This window comes from Pangasianodon hypophthalmus, chromosome 6 (assembly GCF_027358585.1).
Source record: "Pangasianodon hypophthalmus isolate fPanHyp1 chromosome 6, fPanHyp1.pri, whole genome shotgun sequence".
Lineage (NCBI taxonomy): Eukaryota > Metazoa > Chordata > Actinopteri > Siluriformes > Pangasiidae > Pangasianodon > Pangasianodon hypophthalmus.
Window position 1 is genome coordinate 7,606,917 of NC_069715.1, and position 16,916 is coordinate 7,623,832.

Below are 16,916 nucleotides of genomic sequence, written 5' to 3' on the forward strand. Positions count from 1 at the left end.
AACATTTATAAATATGACTTAAACTTGCTCACAGAAACCCTATTAGTTTAGCGAGCTAGCTACCAAAAAGTGTGAACATGTAGACATATGAATGACTTTTTACAAATATCATTTGTATAAATGTCGGTGTCATACGAATGATTGGTTTATAAATGACTTCATTCTTCCATATATGAACTTGAAGACACACCCACCCAGAGCCACTCTAGCTTCCATATATGGACTCAACAACAGAACCGCATTTGCATGATCTGCACATTGAGCCGGGTCAAGCTCAGAAACAAAACGCTATATGACTCTGACAAATATTACTGTATACATTTAAATAATGAGCCTAATATCTGAATAGTTGAATTACATGGATGTACTGTATGTTCATTAAATAAATCTGTACTCACTGTAAATTTTGAGAACCTCCATACTGGAGCGCTAGCCAGATACTAATCTGTGTTAGTACTTTTAAGCTGCATGCCTTATTGTTATGAAAGAAAGCTATGAAGCGTTTCCGTTGGTGTTGGAGTGTTGTTTTTCTCTCTTATTGATCAGTTTATATACGTGACATTAGTGAGGGTCAGCTCGGGTGTAATCTCATTGCAGTGGACTAAATGAAGAAAAACAACTACCACTTCTATATAGTGAACACACACTGATGAACACTCACAGCTGCTCTCACTGATCAGCAGGGATGGAGGAAAACACACCAAAATGTTGGGAAGGGCAAAATAACAGAAGCACTTCTCAATATATTAATATCATGTTTTTAAGGTGTGGATCATTTACCTTCTTTACCTCCAGAACAGTTTTAATCCTTCTTGGAAGGCTATGATACAAGTCCTGCGTGGTTTGTGGTGGAATGTTGGACCGTTTATTCAAGGAAATCTTGCTTTGTTCTTTAAGCAATGAAGGAGGTGGATTATCCAATTCCCAATCTGTGCTCCAGAACTTCCCTTAAAGGTTCAATGATGTTTAAATCTGGTGATTGAGGAGGCCATGGAAGACACTTGACCAAATCCAGGTGTCCATCAAACACCATGTGGTGCACCTGGTCCTGTAAAATTCCCACCTATTTTTGGCTGTTATACGACTGTCCAGAGCAATCACTGGACCTAAAGATTTCCATGAGATGGTGTACCAAACCGTCACGGATCCTTCACTGTGCTTAACAGTTGGTGCCAAGCATGGTGGCTTGAAGACATCCAAACATAAATTCATCCAGATAGAGGAAGTAAGGTGAAAGCAGACTAAATTATGTTTTTCCATTCTTAACTTTCCAGGTTTGGTGCACCTTACACCACATCATGCAGATTCATACACAAGGTTGCCCTCTGATGCATAAGGCTCCTGAGTGGTAGCGCTGACATAAATTTCAGCTTTGTGAAGCAGATGACGTACTGTTTCTTTTGAGACTGGGTCAGAGAGGTTTTCATTCAGTTCTGTGGTTATTTTTGTGGCTGTACTTTTCAGACTATTGCACCTGCAATTCAGACACCCACTCTTTGGCCTTCCTGTAACTCTGTTAGTTGCCTCATATGGTTTAGAAATCACATAGATCTCTTTTATAGCTGATACATGCTGTTAATTGGTAATTACCCTGATATAACTGACCCATGCAGCTGTGTTTGTAATTGTGATTTAATCACTTCACAGTCAAGGTCCTTTCTCATTTGGTGTTTGTTATTTTGTCTGCCCTCTGTATTGTGATACATAATACAACATACTGTAAGTGTAACTACACTGCCAGTCAAAAGTTTTTGAACATCTGCAGTGTCTTATGTTTCATTACAGTTTAATTACTATTATTGCTGCAGACCAAACAAAATGACACAGGATAGTAATTAAATAAGGAAAGCTAAATCTTTGTGGAACTTAATAACTGCTCATTCTCAGATCCTAATGGGACTTTAAATGATTATTTTATTTAAAGGCAGACGGACCTAGAGGGTAAATCTGTTAACCGTATAGATAAAACACTCGTATTAACTGTAAAAGAAATATGAGGTGTACCTTAAAGTGCCTAATTAGAGCGATAAAGATGTTGTCCTTTTCCGATTAGATTAAATTGGATTAGACATAGGACTGTTCAATTAAAATAAAGTCATTTCTAACATTCTCAGTTCATTAAATATCTAATATTAAACACTTTTTATTCACTTATTTTTATTCTTTTGTTAGATTTGGACATTTTAGTTTTTAAATGAAGTAATTTAAACAAAAACGCTAAAATATAGGGTTTTCATATTCATCTATTTATCTATTAACTGGTGATAGACTAGTAGTGTATATTACAATAAACTACAAAATTCTACAGCCAATAATGTATGAAAATAAAGTAAAGCATTTTGCATTTTAAATTTTTGTTAAATCTGTTAAATTTTTCTTCTGTGTGCTAATGTAAGCTTAACATACAGTAGATATAAAATCAAACCTGCTTTAAATAAATAAAGCTCATGACCTTTTCACAAACAGAAGGTGTTGCAGAGGATTTCTAGAGCAGCTCTGGTCTGGATGTCAACTCTAAAATCCAACAGAATTGCATGAGCATCTGTTTACATGATGTCACTAAACTAAAATGATATACAAGCATCCTCTCTTTCCATGAAAAACAAATATGAATTACAATATGTTATATTTTAAAAATGTTATATTTTAAATACATACTGTCCATTCCTGATGGTATGTATATTATAGCCAATACTGCACACATACATACATATATTTATGCAGGATGCTGTACATGTAAATGAGTTTGATGCTGAGACATGTCAAGTGTGCTGACCTGATTTTAGACATCTTTTAAATCACTGTGGTTTTTAAACACATGTACCTCTTAAGCTACTTAGGTGCAGAGTGAAGATTTTTTGCATTTGGTGACTCAGATGAATAATTAATGCAATTAAAATGCATGGTCCCCATTGTATAACTTTGTTCTGAAAAGTACTAGGAACAAGAATATCAATTAGAAAGCAAGCCAACTCACATCTGCATCAACGTCTGTATCAAGAGGTTATGGAAGTGCATATACGGAACCACTTCAATTAAATGATGGTTTGATTTAATGATGGATTCTTTAGTATTCTTTTACAATTACGTTGTTATGGTTTATATCATCTATGCTGTGTCTTTACTTAGATAAAAAAAGTAACGCAAACAGTGTGATTAAATGTGTGATTATAATGGCAGCTACAGCTGGTATAAAGCCTCATTTTATATTTGCATATGGCACGACATAATGATTGTAGTTTATTATATAAGTATAATTATATCATGATGTATGACACAGAAATGAAATGCTGGAAAATGAAACCTAACTGAAACCAAAATCGAAATCACGTGTGCTGTTAATTTAAAGTTCTCTGGATGCAAGCAGTCCCATTTTATTACATACCTGACTGGATAATTGCATGAATGAGGGGTACAGGTGTTCCTAGTAAAGTGTTAAAGTAAACATTTGCATACACAGAGTCTCTGCCTCAGATGCTCTGTCAGTGGGCCACAGCGTGTCTGCTTCTTTTGTACAATTTTATGGTAATCTTACATGTATACACTTTCAGGGCCAGTTTCCAGCAACTGGAAAACTTTTGACCATCACGTCACAGTAAGCTTTTCGTGGTAAGGTAAAGTTAATGGACAGAAAATGTTTATAGCTTAAAGTTAATAAAGAGTTTCATTTAAAGCAGTAATTGGTGAGTAAATGAGATAATCTCATGTTTGCTTGTTGGATATGGGGCATGTGGTTAGTGATCTGCCATGTCAGTCAAATTGCTCGTTCTGGAAAAGAAGGCAGTTTTTGGCCATATTTATTGTAAGAGTCTCTTTATAGAATGATAAACGTCTGGCTTGCACATGTGCACTCAGTCAATCTCATCAGAACAGAAATTAAACTTTCCTAAACTCTTCTTCACTTGGTCTTAAACAACAATCTGTTGCCATATTACAAGTAAATTGATAGATGGGATTAAAATAGGCCCGTTGTGTCACAAGTGCCAGATATTGTAGAACGTTTCGTTCCAAAAAAAAAAAAGAGTTTTAGAATGAACTGTTCCAAAGAAACAAATAGAGTGTGGCAACATTTACCCCACTGCTTCCTCATACATATTTATCCAATGTGCAGTGAGATAAACATTACACCTATAGAAACTTTAATAACTCAGGTAGAAATCCGATCCTCTGCCAGACCATCAGTCTGCATTTCTGGAAAAATTCCATTCAGAGATGAGTGTGAAGGTGTCTGTGACTAGAATATGACTGGCACCAAGTTAGAGGAGCTGTGGTGAGACACGCTGTCTGAATCTACATGCAAAACATCTGCTGCAAACGTTCAGATACTCTGCTAGGCATCCAAACACACAACTTCGAGCCATATTTACTAAGAGAAGTGCCAATTACAGCCAGTTAATGACCACTTAAGGATGTGTGCGCCAGTAAACACAGGCCAGATTGCATGATTCTCACATGGCTGGTGAAGTATAAAGCCATTTTGCATTGTGTATTTTGGCCCAACATTTGTTACTGAGGTTTTTAAATTGCCCACAACCTTGAACCTGTTTAAGCAGTGTATGTGCTTTCAGTTTGGCTGGTTGGAATTAACGGAATATGAGTTTGAAACAATAATGAAAACAGTAGCGAAATAATAAAAAAAATCAATGTTTAATTTTATTGTCCATCTCTATCATCTGGGAACCATGTATTATGAAGCTGTTGCAAAAGTGAGATGTGATCAGAACTACAAACAGTGTAGTGGAATAGAGTTACTGACATTCCAGCATGTAAGCTGTGGCCGGAAATCTAACGGCCAAAAAGTCCCAGAGGCAAGAGCTCCTTTTGGTTTGGTGTTACAACTAATACAACTAATTCAATAGTTTTACAATAATGTGACTTGGCAGGCTATATGTTTGGGATGTTCAAAAAGCTCATATAAGAATGAGATGGTCAGGTGTCCACAAACTTTTGTCATATACTGTAGCTCTAGCAGAAGCTGAGCAGTGAACATCCTTGTAAGGTACCCGAACTACGTCAACTGGCTCATCTCCATTCAGAGCATCAGCGGCTCTACTTCGAGGCTCTCCCAGATTGCCAAGCTGTTCCATATAATTCCACAAGTTTATCACATTGTTAACAGACCCATTGAGCTGTCTGTTTGACTTCCTTTGACAGGTGTCCTTTTGCTATACCAAATGCGATAGCACCCTTTTGCCACTTCCATAACACTATTCACTCAATTCTAAGAGTCTGGCCAACAACTAATGATCCACTTTCATGCAACATTCATCCAGGTGGAACCTACTGACATTGCACAGTAAGTCACTGCTATTTGTGAGCGTGGCTAATTTTTTGTCCAAGAAGCTTAAATTGCAATAAACAGTTTTTTAATGTCACTGTTGCTTAGCAAACATGTTGCTTAGGTGGTGCAAAATGTTGCTAAACATGGTCATTAATGTGGTGAACCTACGTCTGGTGAAAACACTAAGGACAAAGTGTATAACTCAGGCATATGGGTATTCCTCTGTCATTTCTGTGTATAGTTGGAGTTATGCATGGAAGTACGCATATATGTGTGTTTAGTATGGCACTGTATAGAATAGAAACTGCATATGCTTGTTTTACCTGGTTGTAGAGGGCACAGATGTGTAGGGCAGTGTTTCCAGAAGCATTCTGCGCACTCATGTCAGCTCCGTAGAAGAGAAGATGCTCCAGATGTTGCACGTGTCCATGACGACAGGCCTGATCACGCGTGCACACGCGCACACACACACACACACACACACACACACACAAAAGAATGTGAAAGAGAGTGTGGGTATTGCAGCTGGTAATGTTTACATTTTACCCATTTATGGATACGTCAAAACCGTAACCCTGATTAACTGGAGACACGTATATCCGAAAGAGCTTTTTGTTCTCTTTTCTTTCCACTCTTTTTTTCTCTTCTTGCTTTTGTCCTCTTGCTCTCTCATATTACTATTCCCTGTGCACACAGCTGATATAAGAGATAGCACAATTGTTTTGTATTATCAATGTCACAATCTAATTCTCTATTACTCAGCTACGGCCTCTCTGCATATGAATGAAGTGTGGGGTGTAAAAACGCCAGGTTCAAAAACTGCACAAGAGGCCCTCACTGCTGGGGCGAGAGAGATAGGATAGCGAAAAAGAGAGAGGGGGTCAGAGGAGAACACAGGAGCGGTGAGGAAGGAGGAGGAGGTGGAGAGGGAGTGTCAGTGAGAGATAGAGGGCTACAGAGTGTGATAATGTAATGTCTCTGAAGGCTATGATGTGTGTGTGTGAAAGGACTCCAGAGTGGATAGGTTACACGAAGACAAAACCATGCATACCTGTCAAATTTACAATCCAGTACAAGATTTTATTATTTGTTTTTAAAGCCCTACACGGGCTGGCCCCAAGCCCTAGCTCGGACCTCGTTTGTCCTCAGTCCTCCTCCAGAATGTTAAGGTCCTCTGGTCAGCTACTTTTAACTGTTCCTCAGTCTTGTTTGAGGCATAAGTGTAACCTTGCCTTTTCTGTCATTGCTCCTCAGTTATGGAACAGCCTAGCTTTTTTTTTATTGAAACCACCAGCTCGATCCAACTTGAAAATATTTCTATCTATCATCTTTTGTTTAGTCAAGCCTTTTGTGAATATTTTTTTCTTAGTTAAAGCAGCAGATCTGGAGGGTTCATGGGCATAGAGTGTTGTGGTGAACTGGGATGTCTGGATGCTATCACTCTCACGCTTTCACTCAGGTTTGTTGACAGTGGAGCCGCTGGCCGCTTTATGTCCCAGGGCCCCTTCATGTCTGTTTTATCTTCTGGCTCCCCCTTTTATTTATGCTGTCATAGCTAGTCTTGCTGGAGTCCCTGCTTGCACTCTGCACACAATGTACATATTCTTTAACCATTATGCGACAATTAGCATACCTAACAATCTCTCTCTCTCTCTCTCTCTCTCTGTCCAGGTACAGATGCTACTCCAGGGATGCCAGTGATCCATGCCCTACTTCTGGTTGGAAACCACTTGCTGCTGCTGAGGATGGCCCCACACGGACAGCCTAAAGTTCCATTGGATTACATTTGATGGTACCACTTAGAAACCATAAAGATGGCTCTGGACCTCAATTGACATGAACAGTTTGCTATGATGGCTTATGACTACAGTTGCTACAATAGCTTTAGGACTGCAATTCCCACGAACAGTTTTGCACTCAAGTCTCCATCAGTGAACAGTTGATAACTTCAACAAAATAGACTTCATGTGAACACTATGAACTTTCATGGTTACACAAATGCACTTTTTGACCATACAGTATACAGTTATAGAAGGTAATTATTTACAATCGCACTATCTGGTGTCACCCAGATGAGGATGGGTTCCCTCTTGAGTCTGGTTCCTCATGTCGTCTCAGGGAGTTTTTCCTTGTCAGTGTCACCTTTGGATTGCTCACTAGGGATAAATTCATAAATATAAAATTTATATGCTGAATTTATATATTTCTGTAAAGCCATTTTGTGAATATGTCCATTGTTAAAAGCACTTTACAAATAAAACTGAATTGAATTCTATTCACTCAAGACACTGAGGTGCTATATGTCCAATGTGTAGTGCTGGCGAGTTTACATTTTAGTTCTTATTTTATTTTTTTGTTTATTTAAAATTTTAGAACAAACTTGTTCCGCTTATTTTTAGTTCTATGTTTTATTATCTTTTAATATTATTTTATTAGCCCTCTTGTTTTTATGTTTAGTGGCTTATATCTTGTCTTATTGTGTTAGTTATTCTTATTCGGTCTTATACCTGTATAATACGTTTGTTGAGTTATTAATTCTATTGTGCTGCACTTTGGCAGCCCTTGTGGTGTTTTAAATGTGCTTTATAAATAAAGTTGACTTGACAAAACGTCTCCAATTGTCAGCTTGCCTCTCATGGCTCACATAGACACAGACACAGACACACATGCACACACACTCTCTCATACACACACACACACACACACACACACACACACACACACACACACACACAGAGTCAGGAATGAACTAGGGTAAGTGTGTGTGTGTGTGGAGAAAAAGACACTGAACTTGTTGAGAGAAAGTGAGGACAGCTTTGGTCAATGGTTTTTTTCAAAAGTGCAAAATGCAAAATTCATACTAAAACAAGCACATTTCAGCACGTCAAAGTTAGATCTTAATGATGCATCAAGTCATGTACATAAAAATGCATTAATGGAAAAGTTAGTTTTTTTCTTCTTAGCCCATATGTAGCCTTGTATCTCCAGTGCAAAACTAAAGAAACACCAAAATTAGATTTTTCACCAAACAATACATTTCTGCAGCTATACAAACAAGCAGAAAATAAAACAAAGTGCTTTATAATGCTCCAAAGCTTGTTTTCAAGCACTGCTCAGAATCTCTTACTCTCTGGGCAAGGCTCCTGCCTTGGCTCTGTGTGTGTGTGTGTGTGTGTGAGTGCCTAGGAAACACTCCACCTGTCCCATAATTCTCTTGATCTTATTGATCTTATAGTGTCTATATGACACTATAACCTCCGGCGAGAATTTGTAAACACGAGCATTAGTGGCGACTACACACACACACACATACACACACACACACACATACACACACACACACGTTTGTCTAACTATCCTTGTCTTAATACACCTAAATCTAACCATAATCTTCAATTCTACTTTGAAGCCATTTATTCTCCATGCACTGAGTGCCTACTTCTAGCCAAACACAGCACTTTGCAGAAGTCCTGAGTCTCCGAGGAAAAGACTGACACAGACTCAGTCATGCAGGATGGACAGTACTATTGTCTTTATTATGAGAAGGACAAGTCAATGTCAGATGTGGGTTATGACCCCATGAAGTGTACTATGTGACCAAGAATAGGGTTTGGGAGCATTAGAGCTGTAAATGTGTTCAGACACAAAGGTTAAATCCAGGCAGAGCTCAAATCACAGTCTTATTTTTCTCCCTGTTCTCAGCTAAAGCCTTACTGAATGCACCAATCCTTTCCCCTTTCGCTCCCTCTTTCTCTCTCCCTCTCTGCCTCTATCTCTCGCACTCTCACTCCACGTTGAAAAGGCAAAAAATATCAATTTCATATTTATGGCTAAAGAAAACAGCTCTTTGTATTTTGTATTTCAGGTCCAAATGAAGCTAATGCAGCTCAAGCCTGCTTTACCAGTTTACAGAAAAAAACATAAATGATGATCATTTTCTGAAAACGTATTGTAAATGATGTGCAAACTACAGTAGAGCTCCTATAGCAGAGTTCACTACAAAGAATGTTTTTTATGTCACTTTCACACCGTTTAATAGCATTGGTTTGTTTGCAAATAATTAAACCAAAAAACAAAACAAAATGAAAACTAGGCAACAAGCCTTTTATCATGCGTGTGTAGAAATCACAAAAATCATCCAAACACGGAGACCATGGAGCAAGCGATAAATAAATGACTAGACAATTATATAAATAACTGGACTAAAGCATTATGTGTATCGCATCAAGCAGTTATTTTCTTTCTTCTTTTTCAGTGCAAAAATCTATAACACATGGCATCTCTGTAAAGCTATAGCTCTGTCCTTTGGCTCATTCTGTGTCTCACTGCTCAGTTTCAGCAGCTCACATTTACAAAAAAAAAAAAAAAAACACTGCCCAAAACACATAGCATGTTTCATTTGTTTCTTGCAGCTCAGTCAGTCCCAGCTGTAAGTTATGAACAAGTAGAACTCAACTCCATTGGTGTTTAGGGGGATGAATCTGCCACAAGCCTAGTCCTTCTTGTCACTAATTTGTATGCCAGAAATAGCCTCAAATTATACCTCAAACAGGAAGGAAGCTATTGAAGAAAAACTATTTCAGACATTTGACCCTGTTGTGTCCTTGACCCTGTTCGGATCAATTCTAAAATCTGTTGGTTTTTCTGCTGGTTACAATGATAATTTAACATAAATCCTACAAATATTCAATCATGTGTTCTTGAGATGACAAGACGGATGCACGGATGGATAACCTGAACTTATAATGCCTCCATCACTCAGTGGCAGAGACATAAATGTCATACGATCATGTCACAATCATATTTCTTGTAGCAGCCATCTTGTTTTTTTAATGGTTCATGTTTCCAGGTTTAGCAGATTCAGCCAGATGGATTACTTACTGACTACTACTTAAAGAGTACTACTTCAGTTAGTTCTACTTAATAGTAGAACTATTTAGTCTGAGAATACACCACACAGTACATTAGTCTGTTGGCCATATCATTTATAGCTCTCACAATGCAGTGGAATGTGTGTGTGTGTGTGTGTGTGTGTGTGTTACCTGGTGGATCTCCTGCCAGCCGTTTTCATCCACACAGCCCACCTGAGCGTGGTCATGCAGGAGCAGCTCGCAGCAGTAGGGGTCGCCTCCCACCATGGAGCTGTGGTACAATGGAGTCAAACCCCGACTGTCTTTATAGTCCGGACTCGCACCCAGGTCCAGCAGTGTCTATACACACATAAAGGTATACAGTTAGACATTATAACCCTTGTACTCTTTTCTCTTTGTTATCATACTTTAGCCCTGAGACTGGACCCAAATATCTGGTCAGTGTTGATCCTATGGTAGTTCCTTACCACTAATGGACGGAGTACAGAGAAGCTGATAAACTGTGAATTGCAAGTGGACTATCAGCAGGACCTACAGCTACAAAGTGCAATAATATGGTGAAGATTGGAGCACTGGTTTTTAGGTCACTGACTATGACCTGTGTGCCTAAAAATGGCAACTAAAGTCTTCAATATGCGGTTAGCACAACCTTTGTTTATGTGTTACACTTTAGCTCCCTCTTACGCAGCATAATAATAGTGTCTTTGTGTGTGTTCAATAACCTAAATGATGTTAAATTCAGTACATAGACCCACCCTTGGTAACTATTTCTTTTAGTTATAAAGGAGGCAGAAGCAGATTTCAGTCTAAAACAAAACAGCATACCAACAAACTGGTACTGTACCTCAGCAGGAGACATTCAAATCTCTCAGGTTTGGACAGAAATCACAAACTAACTAACTCTCTCTCTTGCTCTCTCACACACTGCTTTTGATTTACTTTAGATATTCCTTTAGAAACATATATGAGAGTACTGACTTTGGTCCCATATAAGAAGCATTGCTTGTGCACACACATCTGTGTGTGTGTGTATGTGTGTTGTACTTACTATCAGAGCTGTATGGTTTTTTGTGCGCACAGCTTTGTGGAGAGCAGTGATGCCATCTCTGGTTCTGAAGTCCAGATGAGCTCCTCCACCTTTCAACACCTTAATGAGCTCTGCACAGCCTTCTAACTGAGCCGCCATCGTTAATGGACACTCTACGCACACATCAGCGCGCGCACACACACACACACACACACACACACACACACTTGTCAGACACTTCCAGGAAATTTTTAAACATGTAACATTTATTTATTGACTTCTGTTTATTACGTAGAAACAAATAAGTCTTTACACAGTTTTTACTAATTCATTTACAGCTAATTCCCACCTACATCACCCACACCACAGACAAAAACTGATCCAGAATCATATGCAGGCTAAAAGATGCCAGCAAAGGCCTAGCTTTGTACTGGCTGACAAAGGAAGAAGGAGGAGAAGGAGGGTGTCCCTTCAAATTATAATCCATGGATTGCTGTGGTATTGTGAAATTCAGACTCCCGATCTCCCCAAAGTAAGGAAAACACAAAGCTTATTATAATGGCTTATTATTCAGTTATTATTCAGTTATTCATCTTAAAGTATACAATTCAGTAACTATCCTGATGGTGATAGGAAAGGCATGTAGGTAAAAAATAAGCAAACAAAACAAGGACTATGAGACTGTGGTAGCTCAGCGGTTGAGACATTGGACTACAGGTTGGAAGGTCGTGAGTTCAAATCCCAGCGCCGCTAAGCTGCCACTGCTGGGCCCTCGAGCAAGGCCTTTAACCCTCAACTGCTCGGTTGTGTAAATGTAAGTCGCTCTGGATAAGGGTGTCTGCCAATTGCTGTAAATGTAAATGAATGTAAGTCTGGATGGACCAATGGCCCCTGGCAATTTATAGGGTTAAGTAAGTAATAAAAGACTTGCGGTGTGCTGTTACAGGAAAATAATCAATGATGGGGTGTTGTGATATGGCCTGACCAAAGCATGACTCTTACTACTGCAATTTGCTTAGTTTTTTTGAGTTATTACAGAACGACAGATAATGTTTGCAACACAACTAACATTATAACAGCTATAAACCAGCTTTCCCTCAGCTCTCTCACACAAAAAAACACGAAAAAGTAGCTTGTCATGTTATTGACAAACCACAAACTGCAAAGTCCTCTGTCCTGAAAACTTAAAGTTACAGCTTTACATCTGACTGCAACAAAGTGATGCTACTGCAGACTCCTTTCATAAATGTCTACAGAAAACCATATCAAAAAATTCCACACACACTTAAAAAATATTTATGTGGACTGTCTGTCATACACATCCCTGTGTAAGTTGTTACTATAAAAATTATAACATATTAGAATGAGGAACTACTATCCATGCTACTGTTATAGAAAATTAATCAACGCTTTCTGACCAAACAGAATAAAGATGTAAACAGCATTGTGGTACAAGATTGTGGTACAAGCATGAGGTGGAATATTTGAATTTTAAACCCCACAAAACAATACCACCCAATCTAACACATTTAACTACTGGTAAGATTACAACACATATGTCACATTAGTAAAGTTTTTACCTTACTGTTTCTCTGGAAATGTTTCCCAATTGACAGTGTCCCCTACAGACATGTGGCAATATTAAACTTGATCTGATTTCAACAGTGACACATTTTTTACTGCGGAATACTGAATTACATAAAAGATATCTATAATATTACACACAATCAGACAACACAACACAGGGCAGAGGAATAAGAACTACCGATGGGACATTGCTGGACATTGCTATATTCCTGCTTTTAGGAAGTCTTACAGCAGTTCTGAACTGCACCAGTGTCAACAGTCCCGGTCTCTGACACACACACACACACACACACACACACACACAGCATTTTGTTCCATTATCTCTCCCAAAGGTTGCACATAAGTCATTCAAAACAACTGAATGAACAATCTTGAATAAAGATGAGTTAATCTGCATAAAAAGTCATCTGGCCTTCCCATAATGCACTGTCAGAGGTCAGTCCATGATCATTCATGCAGAACCATGACTCTTTCTTTCTTACTTAGTTTTTTCTGCATTTTTTCAAATTAATATGTTACCACATACTAGCCATAAAACACACAACAGCATAAAATAAAAATATGTACACTTAATGCAAAATATACAAAATGGACATTTCTATCAGAACCGAATTAGATAGCTCAAGTTGATATGCTAAATTTATGAGACTGACGCATGATTACTTTTTAATTCAGCTTCTATTCTCAGTCTCTGCTGAAAGTCTAGTGCTGAAAAATATGAGAGTCTCAGCCCTAATTCAGCTACAGCTGATTGCCTAAATCTCACTAAATGCACGGACATGCCCGCAAATTAACACAAATGTCCAAAGTAAACCTTTACACATGAATAAACACATATGAAGACACCTCTGACTGTTACAAAGGACTCATGAGCACAATTGTATTATTCTTTACTGAATATACCACAGAAAGAAAAAAAGCTAGTACTCAGCACCAGCACAGGCTAATATTACAGGAGTGAATAATCATATAACAATCTTTATGTATATACCACGTTTTGAGAATCTGAAAGAGCTTTACACAGAAAAGATTAAAAGCTCAAAATGTGGTATTTATAATAAAGCACATCATAAATGAATTAACTGGAAAACTCTGTGAATTATTACAAATCATACAAAAGTCTCTTTAACAAACTTAATCCCAAGACTAAGAATATTCCAGAGTTTAAGGCTGAGTTAGGATTGGTACTTGGGATTAACAGTAGACCTGCCTGAGTTGAGCAAAGTTCAGGAGATCAGCAAGATATGCTAGAGTTAAACCATTAAGAGTGTTAAATGTCATAAGCAGGACTTTGTTGTCAACATAAATCAGTGTAGCTTCAATAAGGCTGGGTAAATGTGCTCTAACTTTCTTTTTCTGACCAGTACATCATCCAGCAATCTAAAGGAAAAAAAACATGTACTAGTTTCTCAGTGTCATGTAGGGTTAGCATATTATATAGGCACTGTTTCTCAGATGATAAGCAGTTTAAGAGACATTACCTGCATGAATGTTACTGAATTTTGTGAAATTAGATATTTTCACATCCTTTCACATACCAAAATGTTGACCTTTTTACCAAAACCAGCTGTACTATTGAGATTTCGTTCCCAAAGGTACATGTTGGCAAAAAAAAGGGAAAAAACAAGAAAGAAAACCTAAATAATTGAAGCAAAATGGGGAGCATACCTTAAAAATTAGGACACAAAAAAATGTATAAACAGTTGATCATAAGTGTATCTGAAATTAACTCTTCCAGATTTCTCACCAAGTTGTGCTTGTGTTAGCTGTTACGCAGTGGAGGGATTTATAGTGCTGTTGTATCCTGGTTTTACTTCAACCCTCCTAAACACAAGATCTTCCAACAAAGTCACAAAGTGACGCATGACACAACGTTTGCAATAAATCCTGCTGTCATACAGAAACCCTTCCCTTTCTTCTGCTCGGCACATTCATGTCCGAGCACATGTACACCATATGGAGGCATCTGTGTAGCAGACTGTGAGTACAGCTGGAGTTACTAGTAAAGCTGTACTAACAGTTACATATGTAATTGTTCTGTTGTGTCTGTTGTGTTTGCTCACTGCTAACTAAATACTAACACAGACACTGTTCTGTAAAAAGCTGTAAGAACTGATCCAGAACCCATAAAGTGAGTATTATATGACTCACCCCCAGTCTCTGGGTCATGGAAATTTGGGTCCAGGCCTTTCTCCAAAAACTTTGAAACCTTCTCCGTATTCCTCTGCTGAACATACTCCATGAACTTCTTCAAGTTAGCCTGTTAGGAAGATGGCGAGAAGGAAGACAGAGAGGTTAAATGACTGCAATCTACATGTGTACTTGCTAAGATTGCTTTACAAACCCATATATATATGTGTGTGTGTGTGTGTGTGTGTGTGTGTGTGTGTGTGTGTAATTGATATTATTATTATTATTTTTATTATTATTATTATTATTGTATTCAGGAAAGAAACAAAACTTTTTGTTTTCACTTTGTTAATTTAAACTCTGTACCCATAATCCACTTCGAAGGCCGATTGTGCAAATACAAAAATGTGCAATTCCACACAAATGTTAAACTTACTTTGGAAAAATATAGCTGTAAGTGCAGGAAAACTACTTCTAAAACATTCACACATTTATATCTCACTGTATTTAACTTCTCTAGTTGATTTATAGAGAAACTTGCATCGTTTGTACATCAAATATATGGAGTACACATCAATAATGCAAAAGTGTCACATCCATGACACCAGTTTTTTCAAATCTATACTTTTTGTGTTCATTCAAGTCTCTCTTATGTTACACATATGGTGCTTTCTGCGATGGTCTTTAAAATTCACTGAGTCTCTCACAAAAGTTTGTCTGTTTGATGCCACATCCATAATAAAGGCAATGCATTTGAAATGTGTAAATTAGTACATGAGTTTTTAAGATTTGTCTGGATTGTGAGACATTTTCTAAGCCAACGTGAATGCAAATGTCACATCCATAATGCTGGAACTGTCCAAATGTATTACATTTTAGATGAACAATTCAAGCACTCCTTTAGAGGATTGCTTATAATACAAAACAAATTCGAATCAAATAAGACTGCTCATCTTTAACCTGGTCTTTTTTTTTTATTTTTTAAATAAAGCCACACAGTAACTGTGGAGTAGGATCTGTCTGATACTAACATCAGTAATGATTTTAAGCTAAGGATAAGGTGGTATGTCACCTTCTCAAATTCAGACATTAGAAACAGCAATATACATAAAAATGAGATACTTATATAGATAATCAGTAGACATTACAATACTTAAAACTAAAACAAATTGTACTACTACTTCTCTCAATCTCACAAACCTCAAGAATCTGATTTACAGGAATATTATAAGTGTATTATTGCTCCAATTTCCATTGATGGTGACAGCCTAATATCAGTCAGGCCTTACAGAAAAATATGCAGCTGATCTTTTGATCATAACCCAATATACATTACAGGATTGACACATGATCAGCGCGAAGTTCACTCACAGCCTTCAGAAATATTCAGCAGAGAAAAAACAAATAAATAAACAAACAAACAAAAAATGCTGTTGGTCCTCAAGTAATTCACTTAGATGTAATTGTTTGTAAAGTTATCATTCAATTGTCTGCCTTGAGCTGTTATGCCCACACTACTATACTAAAGTATAAAATGGTCTTGAATGGAGATGAACTTGCTTTACAAACCCAAGGACAGAGCAAATGAAATGTTCAGCTCAGACAGACAGCAGCAGAAGCAGCGAGTGACAGAGTGTGTGTCACTGCACTGCATAAGAAAGGTGAAGTCACAACCTCCTGTCCAGCACTTTACACGCTGATATAATACTGAAGCCACACAAGGACATCAAGACACACCATGTAGCTATACACATGCAGACAGATCATAAAGGCACGTGCATTAAAAGAACTATGATATTCTATATGCTGTATGATATCAGATATCAGATCATGTAATATGCTATTTTTTTCTCTCTAGAATAAACTGTGAATAAACAGAAAATGGTTTTACTCGTTTTAGTCGATGCTAAAATACCTGCACCATTCCATGTTTTCTCATCTTACTGACTGTTATATAACTTCACAAATCCTGCAACGCACACACAAGCACACACACAAACACAATAAAAAAAAAAGCTGT

The 16,916-nt window shown here is 37.7% G+C and overlaps 1 protein-coding gene across 4 annotated transcripts in view; it reads right to left on the minus strand.

The window, feature by feature from the left end:
- Positions 1 to 16,916, minus strand: part of shank3a (SH3 and multiple ankyrin repeat domains 3a) — a 255,900-nt gene that overhangs the window by 86,674 nt on the left and 152,310 nt on the right. For all 4 annotated transcript variants that reach the window (XM_053235167.1, XM_034305464.2, XM_053235168.1 and 1 more), the window contains 4 exons: positions 14,918 to 15,026; positions 11,201 to 11,352; positions 10,324 to 10,491; positions 5,605 to 5,721 (listed from right to left, as the gene is read on the minus strand). In XM_053235167.1, coding sequence (XP_053091142.1) covers positions 5,605 to 5,721; positions 10,324 to 10,491; positions 11,201 to 11,352; positions 14,918 to 15,026 — 546 coding nt within the window. The remainder of the gene's footprint in view (positions 1 to 5,604; positions 5,722 to 10,323; positions 10,492 to 11,200; positions 11,353 to 14,917; positions 15,027 to 16,916) is intronic.